This window comes from Corythoichthys intestinalis, chromosome 8 (genome assembly GCF_030265065.1).
Source record: "Corythoichthys intestinalis isolate RoL2023-P3 chromosome 8, ASM3026506v1, whole genome shotgun sequence".
Taxonomy (NCBI): Eukaryota; Metazoa; Chordata; class Actinopteri; order Syngnathiformes; family Syngnathidae; genus Corythoichthys; species Corythoichthys intestinalis.
The window spans coordinates 18821531-18843255 of record NC_080402.1 but is presented as its reverse complement, the minus strand read 5'-3'; the positions used below and the strand labels follow the sequence as shown (position 1 = coordinate 18843255).

General features: G+C 38.8%; 1 protein-coding gene across 8 annotated transcripts in view; it reads left to right on the top strand.

Annotated features, from left to right (window-relative positions):
• The window catches only part of LOC130920496 (meiotic nuclear division protein 1 homolog), an 80701-nt gene that overhangs the window by 37376 nt on the left and 21600 nt on the right, over nucleotides 1–21725 (top strand). For all 8 annotated transcript variants that reach the window (XM_057843782.1, XM_057843775.1, XM_057843778.1 and 5 more), the window contains 5 exons: nucleotides 4479–4522; nucleotides 17525–17596; nucleotides 19352–19475; nucleotides 19593–19709; nucleotides 19786–19890. In XM_057843782.1, the coding sequence (XP_057699765.1) occupies nucleotides 4479–4522; nucleotides 17525–17596; nucleotides 19352–19475; nucleotides 19593–19709; nucleotides 19786–19890 (462 nt within the window). The remainder of the gene's footprint in view (nucleotides 1–4478; nucleotides 4523–17524; nucleotides 17597–19351; nucleotides 19476–19592; nucleotides 19710–19785; nucleotides 19891–21725) is intronic.

Below are 21725 nucleotides of genomic sequence, written 5' to 3'. Positions count from 1 at the left end.
GGTTAAGAGCGGCAAGTACTTACTATTTGTGTTTTTATTCTTCTATTACCTTCTCATTGCCTTAAAATTACTTTTTTGCATGTGTTTCTCTCTCATACTTTTAAGCATTGTGTTTTTGTAGCTTTAAAGCAAATTGTTGATCTGTTGAGCACATTAATCACGCAGCATATTTAAATCACCCTTATTACTATGTTGAAGTATTTTCTTAAGGCGTTTTTAGTATGTTCTGTCTGTATGCATCTAAACAAAACAAGCTGAAAGCGCACGGTAGTACTTTGGATGTCAAATTCGCCTCTTGTTTCGTTTCTCCAGTGTAGCACATTTTGGCAGAACTCCAGTTTTTTTCCCTACTCTCGTCTCATCTCATCGCGTCTTTCCTGTTAATTTTGCTTTTGCTGCTCGGTCTGTGAAATATCGACAGTGCTGCTCAGCTCTTAATGTTCCTCTTGGATTACAATTGAAAGAGTTGAACAGATGACGTTAATGTCGCTAGTCATACTCTGGAAGCCCGGCAGCGTAACCATGTGACGTCACCGACCTGCGACGTTAACAACAATGGCGACCTACTAAGTAATTTCACAAATTGTATAAAAGCAAAAATATCAAGAGGGGTTTCAATATGAAATTATTTTAACTCCTAATAACGTTTATCTTTTAAGAAGTACAAGTCTTTCTATCCATGGATCCCTTTAAGGGGTTAAATATATATATTTTTTAAAAAACAACTCTTAATTAAATGCAGACAAAAGATTTTCGGATTTATGGAATTTAATAATATCCTTAATAATAATATGATAGATAAGAATAATATACCCTTTATTATAAAGAAATGTTCCTTTTAAAGGCATAAGAAAAGTGGACTTAACCACACCCACTGTTAAATAATCGCAGTCACAAATGAGTAATTATCAACTTCCCTCCCATAAATCTCATTATCTTCTGTCCCCAATGTTATGTCCTCACCAAGCAATGAAACATATGTGTTATTGTGCAATTACATAAGCGCATGTTAACCCATAACTGCTGACAAGGTCGCCAGCTGACTGTCATGTTACCTGAGAGGGTGTGGCATGAGGGAAGGGGGCTGGTCTGACCTCAACATCACCACCTCTAGCCCATTTGTAAATAGACCTGCATATATCCAGTCAATGGCGATAAAGGTACCAGATTGTACACACTCTTTTATGCTATGCGATGCAAACGTTATGGACCAAACCAGTAAATTTGTTAAAAGTTTGCTCACTTTTGCTCAAATAATGACCTGTTTTTTTTTTTAAAGGCATGAAAATTAAAACAAATTTCTTTTTTGGATCAGCTATAGCGATGAATAAAAAGACCTATTAATTGGTGGTTATTTTGTTTATTGTAGCCCTAGTTGCTGTAAGTTGTGTAAATTGCTCATAAATACCAATAAAATGGAGATTGATTGGAATGTTAGATCTAAGAACCACTTAGAAATTGCAACTACTGTACTAGTGGAGCACTCTGAGAGAGCAGATCTCCGTCCTAAGCAGCCAAATTCAAAGCATCACCATATTTGGGAGACTGGGCAGTGGGCACTACTACGTTTAAGTATGGAGGGAAGAAACATCACATCACCTACCTTGCAAATTTGAGCTACCTCGATAACAGATCACCCTATTTATTAGAAAGTTCAGTTTCTGACCTCTTTGACCTCTGGCCTCATTACCTCAAAATTTATTAACCTTTTCCATTTTATATTAAAAATATAGCCTCTAAGTTTGATAATAATCCCTTTATTTGTTCTTGAATTATCTTGAAGACAGACATGCAGAGCTGAATGTGTAACCTCCGCAATCTGTAGATTTCATCTACCGGTGGAGGCAGATACATGTAGAAAGAGAGTTGCGACACTCTCGGATCTTGCTGCGGGTGGTCACGTGGTTCATGTTGGCGTCAATAGTTCCAAGCACAAGCAGCACTGTAATGGTTTTCTATGGAACTGACGGCGGTGATTGCGACATTTATGGGGATTATGGATAAAATTACGTTCTTAAAAATTAAGTACTTGTTTGATTATGTCATTGCATTATAACATATTTGTAAATGCTAGTTTTACATTTGAAGTGGTAAGGCATTAACTGAAAACTATGTAAACTGTTACACTGAATGGAACTTTCCCAAGTAGTGGAGGGAAAGTTTCATGTTTGTGTTAGCGTTAGCACAGGAAATCGACTTTTACATCGTAATCCAAGATGATTTAGGTTTTTCTTTTTTTACAACTCTTTGTCCACAGAATGTCTAGATTTCCTTGATTCACTTACCTGTGGTAATATATTTAAGAGAATGTATAAAAATAAAAACTCATTACCCTTTGATGACGAAAATCAAATTTTTAATTGAACCATTGGTGAAATCGGCATCATGGTTCATTGTTTAACACTTAAAATTTTATAGATCAGTTGGCTGTGATGGTTGATTGTGCAGCATTTGGATGCAGCAATCGGGCCGAAAAGGCGTATGTATGGTTTCCCCAAGGACCAAGAGCAGCTGAAAAAATGGATGACAATGGTCAGCCATCAAAACCTAAAATTGAAAGGCCCCCCCCCCCCCCCCTATTTGTTGTTTGAAAACAGGCTCAGTGATCGCATTCACCTGCACCTGTCCCCAGCACAAGCAGCAGCATGATGTTCATCATTATAATTTAACGTCTGACCTAAAAAAAATACATTAAATTAGTTTTCTATTATAATTTTGTCTGTTATTTGTTGACATCACTTTTCAATCTATACACATCTCTAAAATATAATCATGTCAAACATTTGTCAAACATTTTGATGTAAAGAATACAGGTTGTCATGCATTAACTTGGTACTCTACGATGAGGACGATATTTTCAAAGCTTGCAAAATCGAGCTAACAAGCACATGAAAGCCGGTCGTCTACCAATACTTGAAAATAGGGGGCCTCTAAAATAGTTGACAATTTAAAAGAGGTAGTGACTTAATCAATTTATCCCTGACAATACCTTACCAGTTAGCAGAGTCAGCTTTAAAAGTAGGAGTAGTAGCCCTCGTCGAAGCGCTGTTGGAACTATTCGAGGCTCCATTACCCGGAAGTAAAATCGTATAATGGATCCTGACGGGACTGCCGCAACCCTCTTTCTGCATGACTCTGAGTGGAGGTAACAACACATGATGTCAATTTGGCATCGTTTCTGAGCTCCATCAAATGCTATTCTCTTTTAATCAATTAGGGTAAGAGGAAGAGTTAGATTATTACAAACAAAAATGCAATTTACCATAAGTTTCGGACTATAAGGCACACCTGACTATAAGCCGCGACCTACCAAATTTGACACGAAAATGGCATTTGTTCGTAGATAAGCCGTTAACCACCATGAATCAAGAGAACCAATTGGCTGCAAAGGTTCATTGCTTCAAGTAGCTTCATTTGGCCATCACTGCTCACTTGTGGAAGACAGTTAACCTCTGCTGCGACCTGCTGTTAACACTGTGTCGTCCAACATGCATCTGCTACAGACGTAAAAAAAAAAAAAAATCAAAATTCATGTTCTGTTCTAATTATTTCTTCAGTTACAGTTACAGTTGTTTCATTAATAGCCAGTTGTGGTATTTGGTAACTATTTATTTGACAGTGGTGCCATAAGATTGTCATAAGACCATCATAATTACATGACACTGCTATGAGCATTAATGAATGCTTATGACAGATGTCATTTTGTGTCATCCGGCAAATTATCTCACTTTTGAATGGGATGTAAAGATCCAAGCTGGACGTAAATGGAGTTAATGACATAATTCATGATGTCATTAATGGACATGATAGTGTCATGACATAATTATGATTGTCTTATGCAGTCTTATGACACCGCTGTCAAAGAAATTGTTACTTATTAACACAAATAAATCAACAAATAAGCCGCACTGGACGATAGGCCGCAGGATTCAAAATGAGGGGAAAAAAGTCGGGACTTCTGGTCCGAAAATTACGGTAATACATTTAAGTATTTGACAGTAGCTTCACACTCTATTTTGATTTGTATGGTGCCCAGTTTTCAAATAATCCTCATTAAAATTCTTTTTGTTATTACACCCAAAAATTCACTGAGTTTTGTGCCTTATCGCTTGGTGCTCCATTTTTGCTCCAGAATATGCGCATTTTCTGAAATACAAAAATAGTCTTTATAGATGTAGTTAAAAAGTACTTTTCTCTAAAACCTAAACAAAAAATAAACTAAAAATAACTGAGGCCGATTGTCTTTTATTCTGTTTGATACCCATCTTTTCTTACTGTAGACATGGTTTCCCTCCAGAATGCTTCAATTGTCTTGAAAATTCATAGTACCCTGCACAGATTCGGGACACCTTGTGCAGGACGTGGCAAACCGCTAGAAAGGTTTTGAGACAACCTTTGACACTGGACAAGTGCTGAATTTGAAACTAGATCATACTAGGTGGGTATACTTTAATGCTAACATTTTTTCTTGTTCGCAGGTAGAAAAGGGGCCAAGAAAAGACGGTCTTCCCATTGACGAAAGGTGAGTTTGCTTACCTTTTGTTGTTGTTTCCAGAGGGAAAAAAACATGTTTTACCACCGCTAGACACACTAAACATGCTGAAGTCTCGCAGCTGGTGGGAAATGTTCATTACAGTGTTTACTAACCTTTAATTTTGTTTAAATGCGAAATAATATTGGAGGTATTGCCTCCTCGGCAGCCACTCTCCGCAAACATGTTTTACATGTCGGTTGGCCCTCCTTCTCTAAGCCGCGGCCGTCTGTAACTTTTCTGTCGCCGAAGTATTCCCTTACCAGCAATTTTGTTTTCTTCAGTGGGGGAAAAAGTTCAGGAGTTTCACCTCCTCCAGCCATTGTGTAGCACAGCTGACTCACTGACACTGAGCAACAACTGGTTGGGGAGGGTTGAGCCTTGCTGCTGCAAGTGATGAATTTCTCCCTGCATTTTTGGGACATAAAAAATAGATAATACCTTAGGGACGGTATGATGGAAAATTTTTGCAGTATTGAAACCTTGACGTTTTCATACCACGGTATACCTTGAAACCGGCAATCGGCAAATGTCTATTCATCCATGGTAAAACCTTGCAAGATAAACATTTTGAATCGGTAAAAAGACGGACATGTTGCCAAACACACAATTAAACAAGTTTTTAATTCAGATTTGACCCAAGGTCAGACTGTTTTCACTCATTCATAGTAAAGAATATTTTGAATGGGCAGAGTGAACAGTTTCAAAATAACCTTGCTCTTGACTGAGAGGTTATGCGGTTTTAAATTAGCAAAAAAGCTATCATTTTGTCGAATGAAACATAAATCAAGATTTTTGAGTCTCATTTTACCCATGGTATGATGGGTTAGCAGCCTTTTTAGGGTATTGCAAACATTTTTCAACAATGACGTGCGCTTTCAGTGTAATTCCGTTAGTATTTACGCAGTGTTGTTTATATCGGTGGGTGCTTATGGTGGGAGTTTGGGGGCCGTGGGCAAGAGAGCAACACAGAAAGAATTCCTGACTAATTTTAGAACTCCTTAAAAGAAAATGGAGGGGAGGTCTGTCGTTCCCAGCTGCTCCCCTTGCAAAATATTTTTTTCTTCAATGGAAATATCAACAGTTTAGTGTGGTATTTAGCATCACAATTAATCCCTTGAGGTATCTTCTGAATTTTCTCATGCACTCTAAATTGAGGTGTACTTTACGACATGGATGTACTGTATGTTACCTTGGTTCTAGGGTCATGGTTCAAAATGATGTTATTGAAACTTTAAGTCCGAGGAAAACAAGAAATTTTGACAGTCTTCAGAAACGAATTTGAAACTCTGAACCTGTCTTGAGACCTTTACCCTTTGTTTGAAATTCTCACCTGGTTTCAAAACCCTCCCCCATAGTTAAACCCTACTTTGCCACACGAACTCAATTTGAAATGACCTTTAATTTTTAACCAAAATTCTGGTTTGAAAATCATCCCCTTTTCTTGATCATGTTAAGCCCTTTGGAGTAACAGTGGGATTTCACTTAATTTTATACTTTGTTTAGTGCCATTGACTGGCATTATGGTCCATTCTATTGATAGACCTGAGTGGGGCTAAGATCTGGAATCAGATCAGAGGAAAGACCAAGGTGTAATTTCTCCCGAAATTGCAGTTTCTAGTTTTATATGCGAGTCAAGGCAGGTGAGCAAACACTTTAGGCGATATAGTGTATGAATAAATCAAACTGGCAGAACATCAAACAAGCACGCTGCAAAGGTTAATCCCGTTCTTGTTCAGTAATGAATTGATTCTTGTTTTCATCCAAACCTGCTGAACAGTCTGAGGTGTCGTTTGTTTTTGGCCTCAGGGAAATGACAAGCAGCTCATTGACCTCTTCACTTGTCGAACTGCGTGGCCTCTATCCCGTCTGTGTTATCAGCCACTCGGCTTGGCAGTCACCACTCAGCCTCTTGAAGATTGCTTTCACTTCGCGCTTCCGTCACTTGTTGCCTAAACTAAGTATGGCTCGTGCCGTTCGTTAATGACATGTTTTTTAATGGAGTTCTCCATCATTTGTTTATTTTACACTATTTATTTCCTTAAATAATTAAGGCAATTATTTTAAATGGAAAATAGACCTTCGACCTTTTTAAAATTTAATTGAATAATTCGATAAATTTGTTTGTTACCATATTTGGTATATTTGCTTTTATGATGATACCGTTTTAAAACTTTCACATGTCGAAAATAGACCGAAGGAAAATTATGGAATAAGGAGAGCAATTTAACAACTTTAATGGTTGATTCACAACATTAAATTAATTGAATGTAGTTTAAAGCTGCTGATACAGAATGGGGACTTGAGTATTTTATTTACTGTTTTGAACTGTTAACTTGACACTGAAAAAGTAGTTTATTTAAGCCTGAGAGGATTTTTGTACAATTTCCGTAACTAATGTACGAAACATTAAAAGCAGCTAATAGCTGGGGGGGCATCAATAATCGATTTATAATCAAATCGTAGTCTTTAAATCGTAATCAAATTGTTAGGTGCCCCAAGATTCCCACCTCTAATGAACTCTGTCATAATTTCCCCCAAATGCCAATGCTTGAAAGATTCAGGTTGTGTGAATTTGTTAAAAAACAACTGTTCAAATACTCCATTTACGAAGGATCTTTTCAGTTTTTCAAAACCAAAAGAGGCCCTTGACCACAATATTTTCCCCACTCTTTACAAAAGCTCTTGTCTTAATGCCCATCTCTCCCAGGGAGACCCCTAGGTCCCTGCAAACATTGACTTAATGTGACTTAGATCCAACGGAGGCGAAGCAACTGCGGGGATCAAATAGCGCCAAACATAACGTGTTATTTTTATACAGTTGAGGTAGACACGACCCTTGCAACTCTCGACCCAAGCGTCAACAGTAAATAGTCACGGCGTGCTGCTAACCAAAACGGCAGCACGTAAACGGTCTCTCTGATGTTACCCCGTGTTGAATCAAAGGTGATCTTACACAATAATGGATGGAATATACTGTAGAAGTGTCGTACTACCCGTATAGTGCCCCTCCCTACCCAAGAACGCAGGCTGCATATGGCCCTTGCAGGCGCACATTTATGCCAGTGAGTCATTGCACAGGGACAAGGCAGTGCAAACACGGTAACATAAGGTAAGGCTGCTTTGCGTAGTGCATATTTCATGTACAATGTCACCGATTAAAAGTACATTTGAAAACAATACAGCATTTAAGAACAAAGTGTGAGAATAAAAGACAGTCATTTAAAATTACTAAAAGAATGTATGGTGCATACAAATCATTTAAAAAATGTTTTTAAAGTCTTCATGCCAAAAGAAAGAGTCTTTAACCAGGACTTCTCAGTGTGTGCTGAACTCAATTCTGTTGGCAGTATATTCCATTAGTGTGCAGCATAATAGTTAAATGCTGCTAAATGTTTACTTTCGACTGTGAGCTTCATGAATCACCATCCACAATCTTTACATCTCAGAGCCCGACTGGGTTTATATTCAGTTAGCGTGTCTTGAAGGCATTCAGGACCTAAACCATTCAGGAATTAATAGACATAGACAATAGTCAGGTCCACTGGAAATACCGTATTGGCCTGAATATAAGACAGTGTTTTTTTGCATTGAAATAAGACTGAAAAAGAGGGGGTCGTCTTGTATTCGCGGTCTAGAAATTATACCCATTCACTACGCTAGATGGCGCCAGATATCATTGACGCGATGTTCTGTCATGACAGATCTCAGCTACTCTCCCCATTCACGACGCTAGATGGCGCCAGATATCATTGAAGCGATGTTCTGTCATGATAGATCTCAGCTACTCTCAAGTTTAACCAGTTTGCATTATTTTATTGCAATGTTTTTCCTTATTCAGATTTGTTTCAAGACTACAGTTACAGTTAAACTTCACTTTGATGGTTAATGCAGTTATTGCAATTTTGTTGTTTTTATCACAATAGATTGGTTTATTTACATTTCAAAAACCAGAAGCCATTCATTTACGAATGTGATTGCACTTTAGTTTACATATTTAAATGTTCAGATATTAAGATTTGAATGAGGCAAAATAACATGCTTTTTCTCTCAGATATATTATTATAGTCATTTGTTTTGGATGTACTGTAATTATTTTCTGTATAAAAATTCATTTGGTGTTCAAAAAGTCTTTTTTTTCAAACTTGAGTCTTGAAAAAGAGGGGGTCGTCTTATAATCAGGGCCGTCTTATATTTGGGCTAATATGGTAAATGTATTAACGAGCTCCTCCTGGTCTGTTTGGAACATGCAACCCAATATACAGAGGGTCTACTGCAGGAAAACACTGGGAAGAATGTAATTTAAACCTCAACTCTTGGAATGCTAAATCAAAACCCGAACTCAAAGTGGGATTTTTAACTTAAAACCCTAAGCGAGGGGGGCACAAACGTTTTAATGCAAGATCTACTTTTCGGATAGCTTCTACCAATTTAGGTATCAACATCGTAAACCCCCACACATCTTTTCCAGCTTGCAATAACTAAACTCAGCACATTTCTTGTCATAAAAACCACAAGACATTAGATCACGCTCAATGAACCTCTTACACATGTGCACATGCACCAATGTACATGAGGAGCAGTAGCCATATCTGACCTCGATATAAACCAGACTGAAAAATAAACAAGATATAAGACAAGAGAAAGGGTTCCTTCACAATATTGCCGTCTCTGAATTGCTTCTCGTGCTTTGGAAGGACGTTATTCAATTATGCGATAGGAAGAAAGAGCGCCAGCCTTACCTTGGGTTTGGAAAATATTGACTGCTGTGCTTCAAGATGTGGTTTGAAATCCCTAACTTTTTTTGTAGAGGTACACAATAATTATTGGTCCGATAATTATCGGTCCGATAATAGGAATTATGACATCCCAATAAATCCGATAACATCATATATTATCGGCCCTATTAAAAATATTTTTGGCACGGTGTCGGATTGTGATGTGTGCGTTTGTTTCCACTCCTGATTTTCCAGTATGCAAAGTACTGTCTTTGTTTTGTTCATTATAATAATGTTCATGTCATCATGAAAATTCTGGTTCGGTCAAAGGCAAATCTATGCTGAATCAACCACTGGTATTTTTGACCTACAGGTGTTCAAAAACTCAGCTGAATATACATTGAAAAATTATATATATGTATATATTTATGTATATATATACATGTATATATAGATGTATGTATATATATATGTATATATAGATGTATGTATATATATATGTATATATATGTGTATATATGTTATCGGTATCGGCCTTGAGGAGCAGGAAGTTATTGATATTTGTAGCTGTTTCAAAAAATGGATATCGTGCACCCCTACTTTTTCGCCGCATTGTCGTTTTTGCAGGAAGTCCTTCTCGTTCCTCCCGTGTACAGTTTTAATATTGCGCTCCAAACTCCCATTCTTTGTCCGTTTTTTTTTGTTTCTTTCCCCTACACTTCTCGTGGTTGACTTAGCATTATTCCAGGGTCTACCTGTAGCTCGTGATCGACTGGTTGGGCTCTGTTGCCCTAGGGGTCGGCAACCCAACATGTTGAAAGAGCAATATTTAACAAAAAAAAAAACATGTCTGGGGCCGCATAAAATGAAAAGCCTTATAATGTAGTCAACCCAGGCTTTATGTACAGTGTATGACGAAAGTGAGTACACCCCTTGCATTTCTGCAGATATTCAAGTATATCTTTTCATGGGACAACACTGACAAAATGACACTTTGACACAATGAAAAGTAGTCTGTGAGCAGCTTATATAACAAGTTAATTTATTTTCCTCTCAAAATAACTCAAAATATAGCCATTGATATCCAAACACCTGGCAACAAAAGTGAGTACACCCCTTAGAAACTACGTACATCCCTAAATGTCCAAATTGAGCACTGCTTGTCATTTTCCCTCCGAAATGTCATATGACTCGTTACAGGAGTGCTTTCAGCATTGCTGCAGAGATTGAAGAGGTGGGGGCGGTCAGCCTGTTAGTGCTCAGACCATATGCCGCACTCTACATCAAATTGGTGTGCATGGCTGTCACCCCAGGAGGAAGCCTCTTCTGAACAGTCAACATTTGTTCATAGATAAGCCGCACTGGACTATAGGCCGCAGCTGTCCTCACTGTATTATGGGATAATTAAACCAAAAGATATTAACCGGTAGACCTTTAATTGACAGCGGCATCATACGACTGCCATAAGACCAAATGAACTACCATCAAGTTTTGAACCAATTGGCTGCAAAGCTTCATTGCCTCAAGAAGCTTCATTTGGCCCTCACTGCTCCTTTGTGGTAGACAGTCAACCTCGGCTGCCGCCTGCTGTCAACACTGTTGTTATTCCAGCATGCCTCCTAGCTTGCATTGTAGCACTACAGATGTAAATAACAATCAAAATTTATGTTCTTTTGTAATTATTTCTTCAGTTGCTGTTCCAGTTGTTTCATTAATTGCCCGTTATGGTATTTAGTAACACTTTATTTAACAGTGGCGTTATAAGACTATCATAATTATGGCATGACACTGCCATGAGCATTAATGAATGCTTATGACAAATGCCATTTAGTGTTATCCGGCAAATTATCTCACTTTTGAATGGATATAAAAGGTCCGAGCTGGATATAAATGGAGATAGTGACATAATTTGCTGGATGACATCTAATGACATCTGTCATAAGAATTCAGTAATGCCCGTGATAGTGTCAAGGCACAATTATGATGGTCTTATCACGCCGCTGTCAAGTAAAGTGTTACCTTTTAACCTAAATTAATCAACTAATAAGCCGCACTGGACTATAAGCCGGATAATTCAAAATAAGCTGCTACTTTTTTCCTTCATAGTCGGAAAATTATGGTAAACCCTTTCTTAAATTCTTTACCTGAAACCACAACTCTCAACTTGAAAACTTAATCCTGGATTGAACCTGAATGTGAAACTCTAAAACCTTTTTTAAATCCTTATATTACTGGAAAAACCCTTAGCTATTGAATCTCTCAAGTTTGACACCTTCACTGTTAGAGCATTGCTGTGAAAGATGTCTAATTTTTTTTTTCTACACCAGAAGAAAGTCTTTTTCCTTTTTAGCATTAACCTATTCCTATGTTGACATAGCTTCACGCCTCCGCAATGTAGTAGTAGTGGCTCTTACTGTTTGTGCCAGATTACTATCAGTATAAAAGGAGCTCTTTTTACTTTCATTATCCACCCATACAGCAGTTTTTGGGCTTGCCATTTAAAATGGGTGATAAATAATTTGATGACTGAAGGCACTCCCCCAGTCGTCCTCACTCCTGTGTGCATTTGTGACCATGTTTGGACTGCTCGGTCTGTTTTAAGGAAGTGCCAATGAAAGAACTCTACAGCTGCACTTATGTATGCTATGTTTTAGGAGTTACCATGTGTGAGATCAGCAAAATCCAGCTGTTTTCCTCAATTTCCAGAAATCCGGATACTAATGAAGTTACCCGACTAAAGGCACCCCCCCCCCCCCCCCCCAACAGAAACACACCCAGTGTCAGTTTGTGGCATACAATTATGGAGGTTGTGTTAAAGTAACAGTTTTGAACAGGGTGACCAAACATTCTATAAAAATTCTGTACTTCTATAAAATCTTTATTGTGGCTTTTGAAGAGCCAAGGGAGAGGTTGTTTAAAGGACTCTGGAAGTTGCTTGTGCACTGTGCGAGTTAAAACATGGCACGTCAGAAGCGTAGCTGCACTGTTTACAAATGTGAACATGAGTAAACTCCATTTGTCTATGACCTAATGTTTTGTGTTTATACATGAGCAACTCATCCAACTGTAGTGTGTAATTACCATTTGGTTGCTTGTTTTTAAAAATTGTGGAAGCTTTTGCGGGCCAGATGAAATTATGTGGAGGACTGTATTCGGCCCACTGGCCTTTAGTTTGACACATGCACTGCACTGTGTTCATGTTGAAATAATAAATCTCTTTTGCTGTGCCAAGTCCCAGTGGAGGCATATATTGGCCACCTGTTGGCCGTAAAGCACTTTTATGATATTATGCTTTCTTTCCTGTGATTGTTTTGCCTGCGCTATAAACAGCAGAGCGCATGAGTGTCATGCGTCGCTCCTGTTGGCGCTCTTCAATTTCAAAGAGCTTCTTGGTAGCCCTTTAGCAGTTAGCATGGCTCAGCTTTTGTGTCATTGCTGTCTTCATTTTTCAGTTAATTTTTTTTTTTGAGGTGGGAAGCTCTGGATATCTAACGATACGATTTGCGATGCAAAGCTCATGATAACGATGATCTTACAATGTGGCGATAAAACAATCAACAAGACGTTGGTCAGGAAATCATTCTAGGATAATATACAAAATGACTAATTAACAGAAACGAGCTACTTTCATTCTTCTATGAATTGGAGTTTATCACTGGTAGACGTCCAATCTGTTTGAGCTGGGAGGGTGGCAGCAAATGAACATTCGCCTTCCCTCACACTTTAATGGATTGGACATCTATGGCCGTCAGTGGCAGTCAATGCCAGACAATAAATTTTGGGGCATTTCATTGAAGTTTAGGAATTAACCTGTAGATGCCATAAAGTGAACAGGAAGCGGCCTGTAAATGCCCACAAAACCGGAACGATTGGCTGTTAATGCTCTGATTTCAGTGCCATAGACAACAATAGACGTCCAGTCCTGTCAAAATGACTTGGATGTTTAGCGCCGTCAATGGCAGCCAGTGAGCTAACGTAGACATTATTCTACTGGAAGATTCTGGTAGCAACCTGTTGGTTCCTTTTTTTTAAATTTTATTTTTTACAGTGACACCTTTTTAATATGATATATCAATTCTTGGTGGGAGCATATGATAACATTTTGGGTTACAAAGTATTGTGATACATCACCTTTTGGATATATTGTCACACCCCTAATAGAAAGCTTTTAACCCAGTGTGCGAAATACAAGTCTTTAATATGTGTGCCTTCTAGTGGTGAAGTGGTCAAGTGGCAGTAACCTCAGGCGCTGGAACAGCAGTTTACTAAAATAATCCATGGAAACTATGAAGCAAGAACCATTATCTTTATTACAAATCACTAGGGCTGCAGCTATCGATTATTTTAGTAGTCGATTAATCGATGAACTAGTTAGTTCGAATAATCGAGTAATGGGATAAGGAACATAAAAATTTAAAATACCTGAGCTGAGCCTCACATGGTATAAGAAAATAAATAAATGAGAATGTAAGTATAACAAAAGAACAAATGGCTAACTTGCATAGAAGAAAGTCCGCTAGCTTAAATGCTATAAAATGCTATATACAGTGGGAAGAACAAGTATTTGATACACTGCTGATTTTGCTGGTTTTCCCACTTGCAAAGCATGTAGAAGTCTGTAATTTGTATCATAAGTTCTCTTCAACTGTGAGGGACGGAATCTAATACAAAAAAAAACAGAAAATCACGTTGTATGATTTTTAAATAATAAATTTGCATTTAATTGCATGAAATAAGTATTTGATACATCACAAAAATCGAACTTAATATTTGGTACAGAAACCTTAGTTTGCTATTACAGATACCAAACGTTTCCTGTAGTCCTTGACAAGGTTTGCATACACTGCAGCAGGGATTTTGGCCCACTCCTCCATGCAGATCTTCTCCAGAGCCTTCAGGTTTCGGGGCTGCTGCCGGGCAACACGGACTTTCATCTCCCTCCATAGATTTTCTATCAGGTTCAGATCTGGTGACTGGCTAGGCCACTCCAGGACCTTAAGATGCTTCTTACGGAGCCACTCTTTAGTTGCCTTGGCTGTGTGCTTTGGGTTGTTGTCATGCTGGAAGACCCAGCCACGACCCATCTTCAGGGCTCTCACTGAAGGAAGGAGGTTGTCAGCCAAGATCTGGCGATACATAGCCCCATCCATCCTCCCCTCAATACGGTGCAGTCGTCCTGTACTCTTGACAGAGAAGCAGCCCCAAAAAAATGATGTTTCCTCCTCCATGTTTCACGGTTGGGATGGTGTTCTTGGGGTTGTACTCATCCTTCTTTTTCCTCCGAACATGACGAGCCGAGTTTAGACCAAAAAGTTCAATTTTGGTCTCATCCGACCACATGACCTTCTCCCATTACTCCTCTGAATCATCCAGATGGTCAGTGGCAAACTTCAGACGTGTCTGGACATGCACTGGCTTCAGCAGCGGGACCTTGCGTGCGCTGCAGGATTTTAATCCACTACGGCGTAATGTGTTTCCAATGGTTTTCTTTGAGACTGTGGTTCCAGCTCTCTTCAGGTCATTGACCAGGTCCTGCCGTGTAGTTCTGGGCTGATCCCTCACCTTCCTCATGATCAGTGATGCCCCACGAGGTGAGATCTTGCATGGAGCCCCAGAACGAGGCAGATTGACCGTCAATTTGAACCTCTTCCATTTTTTAATAATCGCCCCAACAGTTGTTACCTTCTCACCAAGCTGCTTGCTTATTTTCCTGTAGCCCATCCCAGCCTTGTGCAGGTCTATTATTTTATCCCTGATGTCCTTACACAGCTCTTTGGTCTTGGCCATCGTGGAGAGGTTGGAGGTTGTTTGTTTGAGCATGTGAACAGGTGTCTTTTATACAGGTAACAAGTTCAAACAGGTGCAGTTACTTCCGGTAATGAGTGGAGAACAGGAGGGGTTCTTAAAGAAGAACTAAGAGCCGAAATATTCACTAGTTGGTAATGTATCAAATACTTATTTCATGCAGTTAAATACAAATTTATTATTCAAAAATTATAAAATGTGATGTTCTGGATTTTTGTATTAGATTCCGTCCCTCACAGTTGAAGAGAATTTATGATACAAATTACAGACCTCTACTTGCAAGTGGGAAAACCAGCAAAATCGGCAGTGTATCAAATACTTGTTCTCCCCACTGTATATATATATACAGTGCTGCTCGAAAGTTTGTGAACCCCACAGCGATGGTCAGATTTTTTGTAAAAAAAAACTAAAATAACCTTATTAAATGTTAAGTTATACCTAAATCCACAATACTGACATTCCAAATAATGGACTGAAACAAAAGAAATAGTTATATTGTCATTCTTTATTTAACAAAAGTGGTTGATTTAAGAAAAACTCAGATATCATGTGTGCAAAAGTATGTGAACCCCTTCAGTTAATAGGATATTGCGCCTCCTTTTGCAGAGATTACCTCAACTAAACGGTTTCTGTAGTGACTAATCAGCCTCTCACATCTACTTTGGGGGATTTTTGCCCATTCTTCCTTGCAGAACGCAGTCAGTTGAGAGAGGTTTGATGGGCGTCTGGCATGAACTGCTCGCTTCAGGTCCCGCCACAGCATTTCAATGGGATTTAGGTCAGGACTTTGACTGGGCCAGTCCAGAACACGAATCTTCTTCTTTTTCAGCCATTCCTTGGTTGTATTGCTGGAATGCTTTGGATCATTATCATGTTGCATGATCCACCTTCTGCCAAGCTTTAACTTCAAAACAGATGGCGTCAGGTTATGTTCTAGGATTTGACAATATTCCTCAGAATTCACGATTCCCTGGACTATGTGGAGTTGTCCAGGTCCTGAGGATGAAAAGCAAGCCCAGATCTTGACATTCCCACCTCCATGCTTCACTGTTGGGAGAAGGTTCTTTTGGTGGTATGCAGTGTTGACTTTTCGCCAGACATGGCGGTTTTGGTTGTGACCAAACAGTTCAATTTTGCACCTACATAGGTTGATGAAAACTCTTTTTAATTTAGTCTCAACAACACAACTGTTAAAAAAACAAAAAAAAAAAACTACTGAATTGATTGATTAGGAAATCAGGTTGAAATAATAGAAAATTCCAAAATGTTGAGGGGGTTCACAAACTTTTGAGCAGCACTGTATATATATATATATATATATATATATTATTTTGTTTGTTTTACAATGCTCTTAACAAATGGTTCAAACATATATTCCCACAAAAAACGGCTAAATATACCAGTAAACTAAATTACAAATATATTAGAAAACATTAGCTCGGACAAGAACTTAGCTTATGTTGGTCTTAAAATGGAGCAGCTGGATTCAGCCATGTGAAATAAGTTATGTCTTATTCACTGTTGCCACTCGAGGGCAGTGTATCGGCCCAAATCAATAAAACTAAATGAAAAAACTTTCAAAACAAATCATTACAACACCTTTTTAGTTGAACGAATACTCGAAGCAGCAAAATTTAATTTGAATCTTTTCCTAATCGAAATACTCGAGTTAAGCGATTAATCGTTGCAGTTGAATTTCCACAGTGGTGTTCAACCTGTTATTTTTAGTCCACTTGTTCCACTTCCTATTTTTCCCAGTTCCATCCTAAATGTTTGTGTGTGTGTGTGTGTGTGTGTGTGTGTGTGTGTGTGTGTGTTGGGTGGTGCTTTTCAACAGCTGCGTCCATCAACAAAGTTTGACCCAATTTTACAATAAACATGAGCGCAAATCAGCTGCTGCTACCCACATCTCATTAGCACTGGATATCATACACCGCATGCACACTCCCTCACAAATTGTATCCCCGCAGCAGTTCAACCGCGCTGACGTTTCCCAGGATTACGTGTCATTTATTTTTGGGCTGCCCACAAAACTGTCCAATGTTGCCACGATTTTAATGAGGCACAGGGAAGTCTCCTTTGGCGTTTTTTTCTTCCCAACAGTAACATGCAGTACAGGCTCCTTGCTGACTTATAGTCAGCACGTGGATATGATATGTCATAGTCATACCTGCCATATATATATATATATATATATATATATGGCCTACATTATTTGCACAGCTAGGCATTAGATCTGCCGTTATCCACTTAATGTTTTGCAGCTTAATGGTTTTGGCCCTATTTAAACATTCTGTTGCGTTACGGTTCTTAATTCATCAAATGTTCGGTTTTAGAATGACTGTACAAAAGGTCTGCTTCCCATCATTTTAAAAGTTTTCCTTTTAAAAAGTTTTTATTTCATTACAAATGTTTGGTTTTAAATGTGCTACGACTACGTATTTGATAGTTTGTTACTTCTCGCCAACAGCTCCTCTTTATTTAATGTGGAGAATGGGAGGCCGTTGCATTTCCAGCCAGCGGTGTTAACTTTCGGAAATCAGTAAGTAACACACTTCTTTCTGAAATGTCAAATATTACGGAACATGTTTTAATACCCAAAACATTACAAATGTGCAGGAGGCATACTTTGCATATTTCTAACGATTTAAAATAGTTTGAGTGTTTTAATTATTAGTCTTGAATAACAACTCTAGCCATTTAAAAAAAAAAAAAGAAACCAGATTATATTGCTTTTATATAAAAAAAAAAAAGGGGGGGGGGTTATTTACTACAGGTTTGAACTTTAAAAACGGGTGCAACCAGGATTGCTTTTGCTAAAATGCAGCATATTTTTTGTGTGTTGTGGGAGCATTTTATGCAGGGATATTAATTTTTAACACGTGTAACGTAGGGGTGGGAACCTCTGGTTACCTCACGATGAGCTCACGATATGTCGATACAAAAATTATCGATCCATGGGTCGGGAAATCATGCTACGATATTCTACGATATGATATGGAATGAGTTTATTATCACTAGTAGACGTCCAATCCGTTTGAAGTGGGAGGGATGGCAGCGAATAAGTTCATTCGCTGCCAGCCCTTCCACTTCAAACGGATTGGACGTCTATGGCCGTCAGTGGCAGCCAATGCCAGGCGGCGATAAGTTAATATTGGGGCATTTCAAGTCATTTCCTGTTGATTTTTGGTCACTTCCTTTTCCTTTTGGGGCATTTGTGGGTCACTTCCTGTTGATTTTGGGTTACTGAACAGGAAGAATGTCCCCAAATGAAAAGTAACCTGTAAATGCCCTAACATAGACTTCATAATATATGACCGTCTTACCACCACAAAGAGCTTTTTAGTTTGAAAATTGTCTTGAATAAATGCTTAAATTCCCGAATTCTTTATAGATGTGGACATAAAACCAGTCTCGATTCTTTGTTAAAAGAGCAATGAACCGGGCAGTTAGCATTTATTATACATGAATATTGCGAATTATGACGCCAATGCCGTAGGGGTTAATTACTCTCATTGATTTTTTTCACGTTTCAAAATGCATGCATGGTACGAAAAAATAAAATAATTACCTTGAATCCTCGGACAAATCACTATTGAGACAATCCTTCCTGTTTGTATGTGGTACAGCTTTCGTACTTTTTCAACCTAAATCAGGCATTGGATCGGTGCGTGTGTTGAATAACTGCGACAGACTGCGAATAACTGAAGCGGACTGTGGGGCGGCCCCCTACTTGAAGGCGTGGAACTCTTATTTCAGTGCCATTGACGGTCAATGGGAGCCAGTGAGCTAACGTAGACACTTTTCTAATGGATTTGGTAGCAACCTGTTGGTTCTTTTTTTTCTTTTTTTTTAATAAACAATGACACCTTTTTAAAACGATATGTTGATTCTTGGTGGGAGCATATCGATAACTTTTTGGGCTACAAAGCATCGCAATATATCACCTTTTCGATATATTGTCACACCCCTAGTGTAATACTATGTATAAAATGAAGCCTGAGACATAATGCGATGACTTATTTTGCATCTATTTTGACCCACTTCCAAGATGTGTCTAATGGACAAGCCTGAACTTTTAACAGTTTTGCACTTGCGGTTATCTTGCAAATTTTCCAGAGCGAAAACAATCAGATCTATCTTAAAGCGTATAGCCTTTTTCAAATTTAGTGATCTCCTCCCCTGATTGAGTGAACATACCATTTAATGGCCAATATGAACAATCTTATTAAATCAGACACACAGACTCTGAACGAGTGCATCTGTGGTAAGCTGTCACTCGGCATCTTTCGCACAGGCCGCTGGGGCTACCAAGAGCCGAAACCATACATGTACACAACCCCAGCCCGGAGGTTCCTGTGACGCTGCTGTCTATGTTTACGTCCAGCAGGCACTTTCACATACCTTCCTTCCACAGGAGAGTAAGTGTGTGTGTGGGTGGGTGTGTTCATGAGTGCGTGAGTGTGGTATGGAATATCATGTTCACTCCATTCTTTGGCCTCTTGAAATTAAATGTTATATTTTGTTATTTGTTCCAGGTGATCCCACCAAGAGGGAAAACATCTTTTAAACTAATTTTCCTTCCATCAGAGGAGGGCAATGTAGAAAATACATTATTTATAAACACGTCGGCCCACGGGCTGCTTTCATATCAGGTCAGTTGATTTTGCCGTACACCAAGTTTAAGGACCCCTGCCGTGGATGCTTAGTGAGTATAATCTTTTCTTCCAGGTCTTTGGTGTGGGTGTACAAAAGGGCTCCTTAAAGTCTGTTCAACGAAGGGACAGTCTGCTGGTGTTCCCTCACATCCAGAGCATCAAGTTGACCCAAACTCAGGTATGAAATAATCTGCGTTGGAAGCAACATGTTTCCTAAACCTGAATTATGAAGTTTTCTATTGAGACACAAAGATGTAAAAGAATTTTGAGTCAGACACTTGAATGACACAACACAGTCCACTCCAGAGTACATTAGTTTAAACAGATACCATACACTCCAGTGTAGCTATAATTAGCGACACAAATGAAACCCAAAGTTGTGCATGCATGAATGGTTGTGGTTTTTTTGTTTATTGTGGTGAAAATGGGTTCTCGTCTTTGAGTAAAAAGTTATGTTTAGACCGCAAGTTGTAATCACAAATTAATTTTGGTCGTATTCAATTTTTTTATCCGGCCATTCAGACCACACTGTTCATTTTCTGTACATAATAGTCATATTTTTCAGGCTATAAGGCACACTTAAAACCCTTTTTCCCATAAATTGGCAGTGCGCCTTCTAATCCAGTGAGCCTTATGTACGAGTTCTAGTTGTGTTTAATGAATTTGAACCCATTTTGTTGGAGCGTAACCGTATTTTACTGCTATACTAAAAGTGTTAAAGACACACATTAACTATTGATGAAACCCTTAAAGCAACAATAGGTAACTCTTCAATCTTTATAAAATATTTTCACAACATTTGTGATACATTTTGAGTAACAATTAGTTGGATGACACCACTTTTCTATCTGGAGGGGATCTGTATCGCTTTCACCAACACTAAGTTTGAGGAGGGTGGCAGGAACAAAAAAAAACTACAAATGTGCTGACTGCTTTACAGCATACGTCCCTTTCCCCATTCATTATAAAGACGGAAGTCGATGCGAACGCTTTCGCGCAAGTTCTGTAAAGATGGCAGAACAACAAAAGAGACAAAAGTTTTGTGTGAAGAGGAAAAAAAAGGACGGCTACCAGGATATACAAAATAACACTGGGCCGGCTTTCACTCTCTAAGGTGAAACCCCCCTTAACCGAACTCGTTATCGCTGACAAGTTTAGGTGGAGAGGGGGTTTTAGCCACATGGTTGCTAACCGTCATATGCTATTCTTTAGCCACAACTTGTTTTAGCCACATGGTTGCTAACCGTCTTATGCTATTCTTTAGCCACAACACTACCTTATTACTTTTCATCCTTCACACAGCAGCTGGAAAAAGAAATGTTGTTTAATCCATCTGCAGGCGACCGAGAGATTGATTTTTGATGGATCGATGATTTTATGACACTTTGCGGGTGTGTGCTGATCGTCATGGGAAACGCAGTCTTCCTTTAAGCAAATCAGTACAGCTTTTGTTCACCAGCGTTGCTAAAATTGACCAAAAATGGAAAAACTACTAAGTATTTCTGTAAATGAATAAATAAAGCAACGATTACAATGTTAAAAAAACAACAAATGACATACGGTACCAGAGGTTGCGCTAGACTTTTTCGTTGTCTGTCATTTTGGCTGACAGTGTCATAAAAACCCGGTCATAATCTATTTTTACCCTTCACATTTTTAAAATGATAATAATGACATATTCAATAGTATTTAGTTTTCATTCATTTTTAATTAATATTCTGTCCGAACAAGCTTAAGAAGAGGCAAACAGACAGCGGAGTGCACCAATCAGCGACGGGCAGACGTGCCGTTAGCAAAGCGACGAGGGCAGGACGAGGGACTTGCACGCGGAAGTAAACATACGAGGAGAACGGAGTTTATTCAACATGGCTAGCGCGAGACAGACTGTTGTCAATGACTTGTGTCGATGTGTTTTAGCTCATTTAAAACTGAATTTACCGTGGGTTGGAACATATTCTCGGCTCCCCCGTTCGCCATCCGTGTTGTTGTAGAGACGACTTTCGGCGCGCAAGA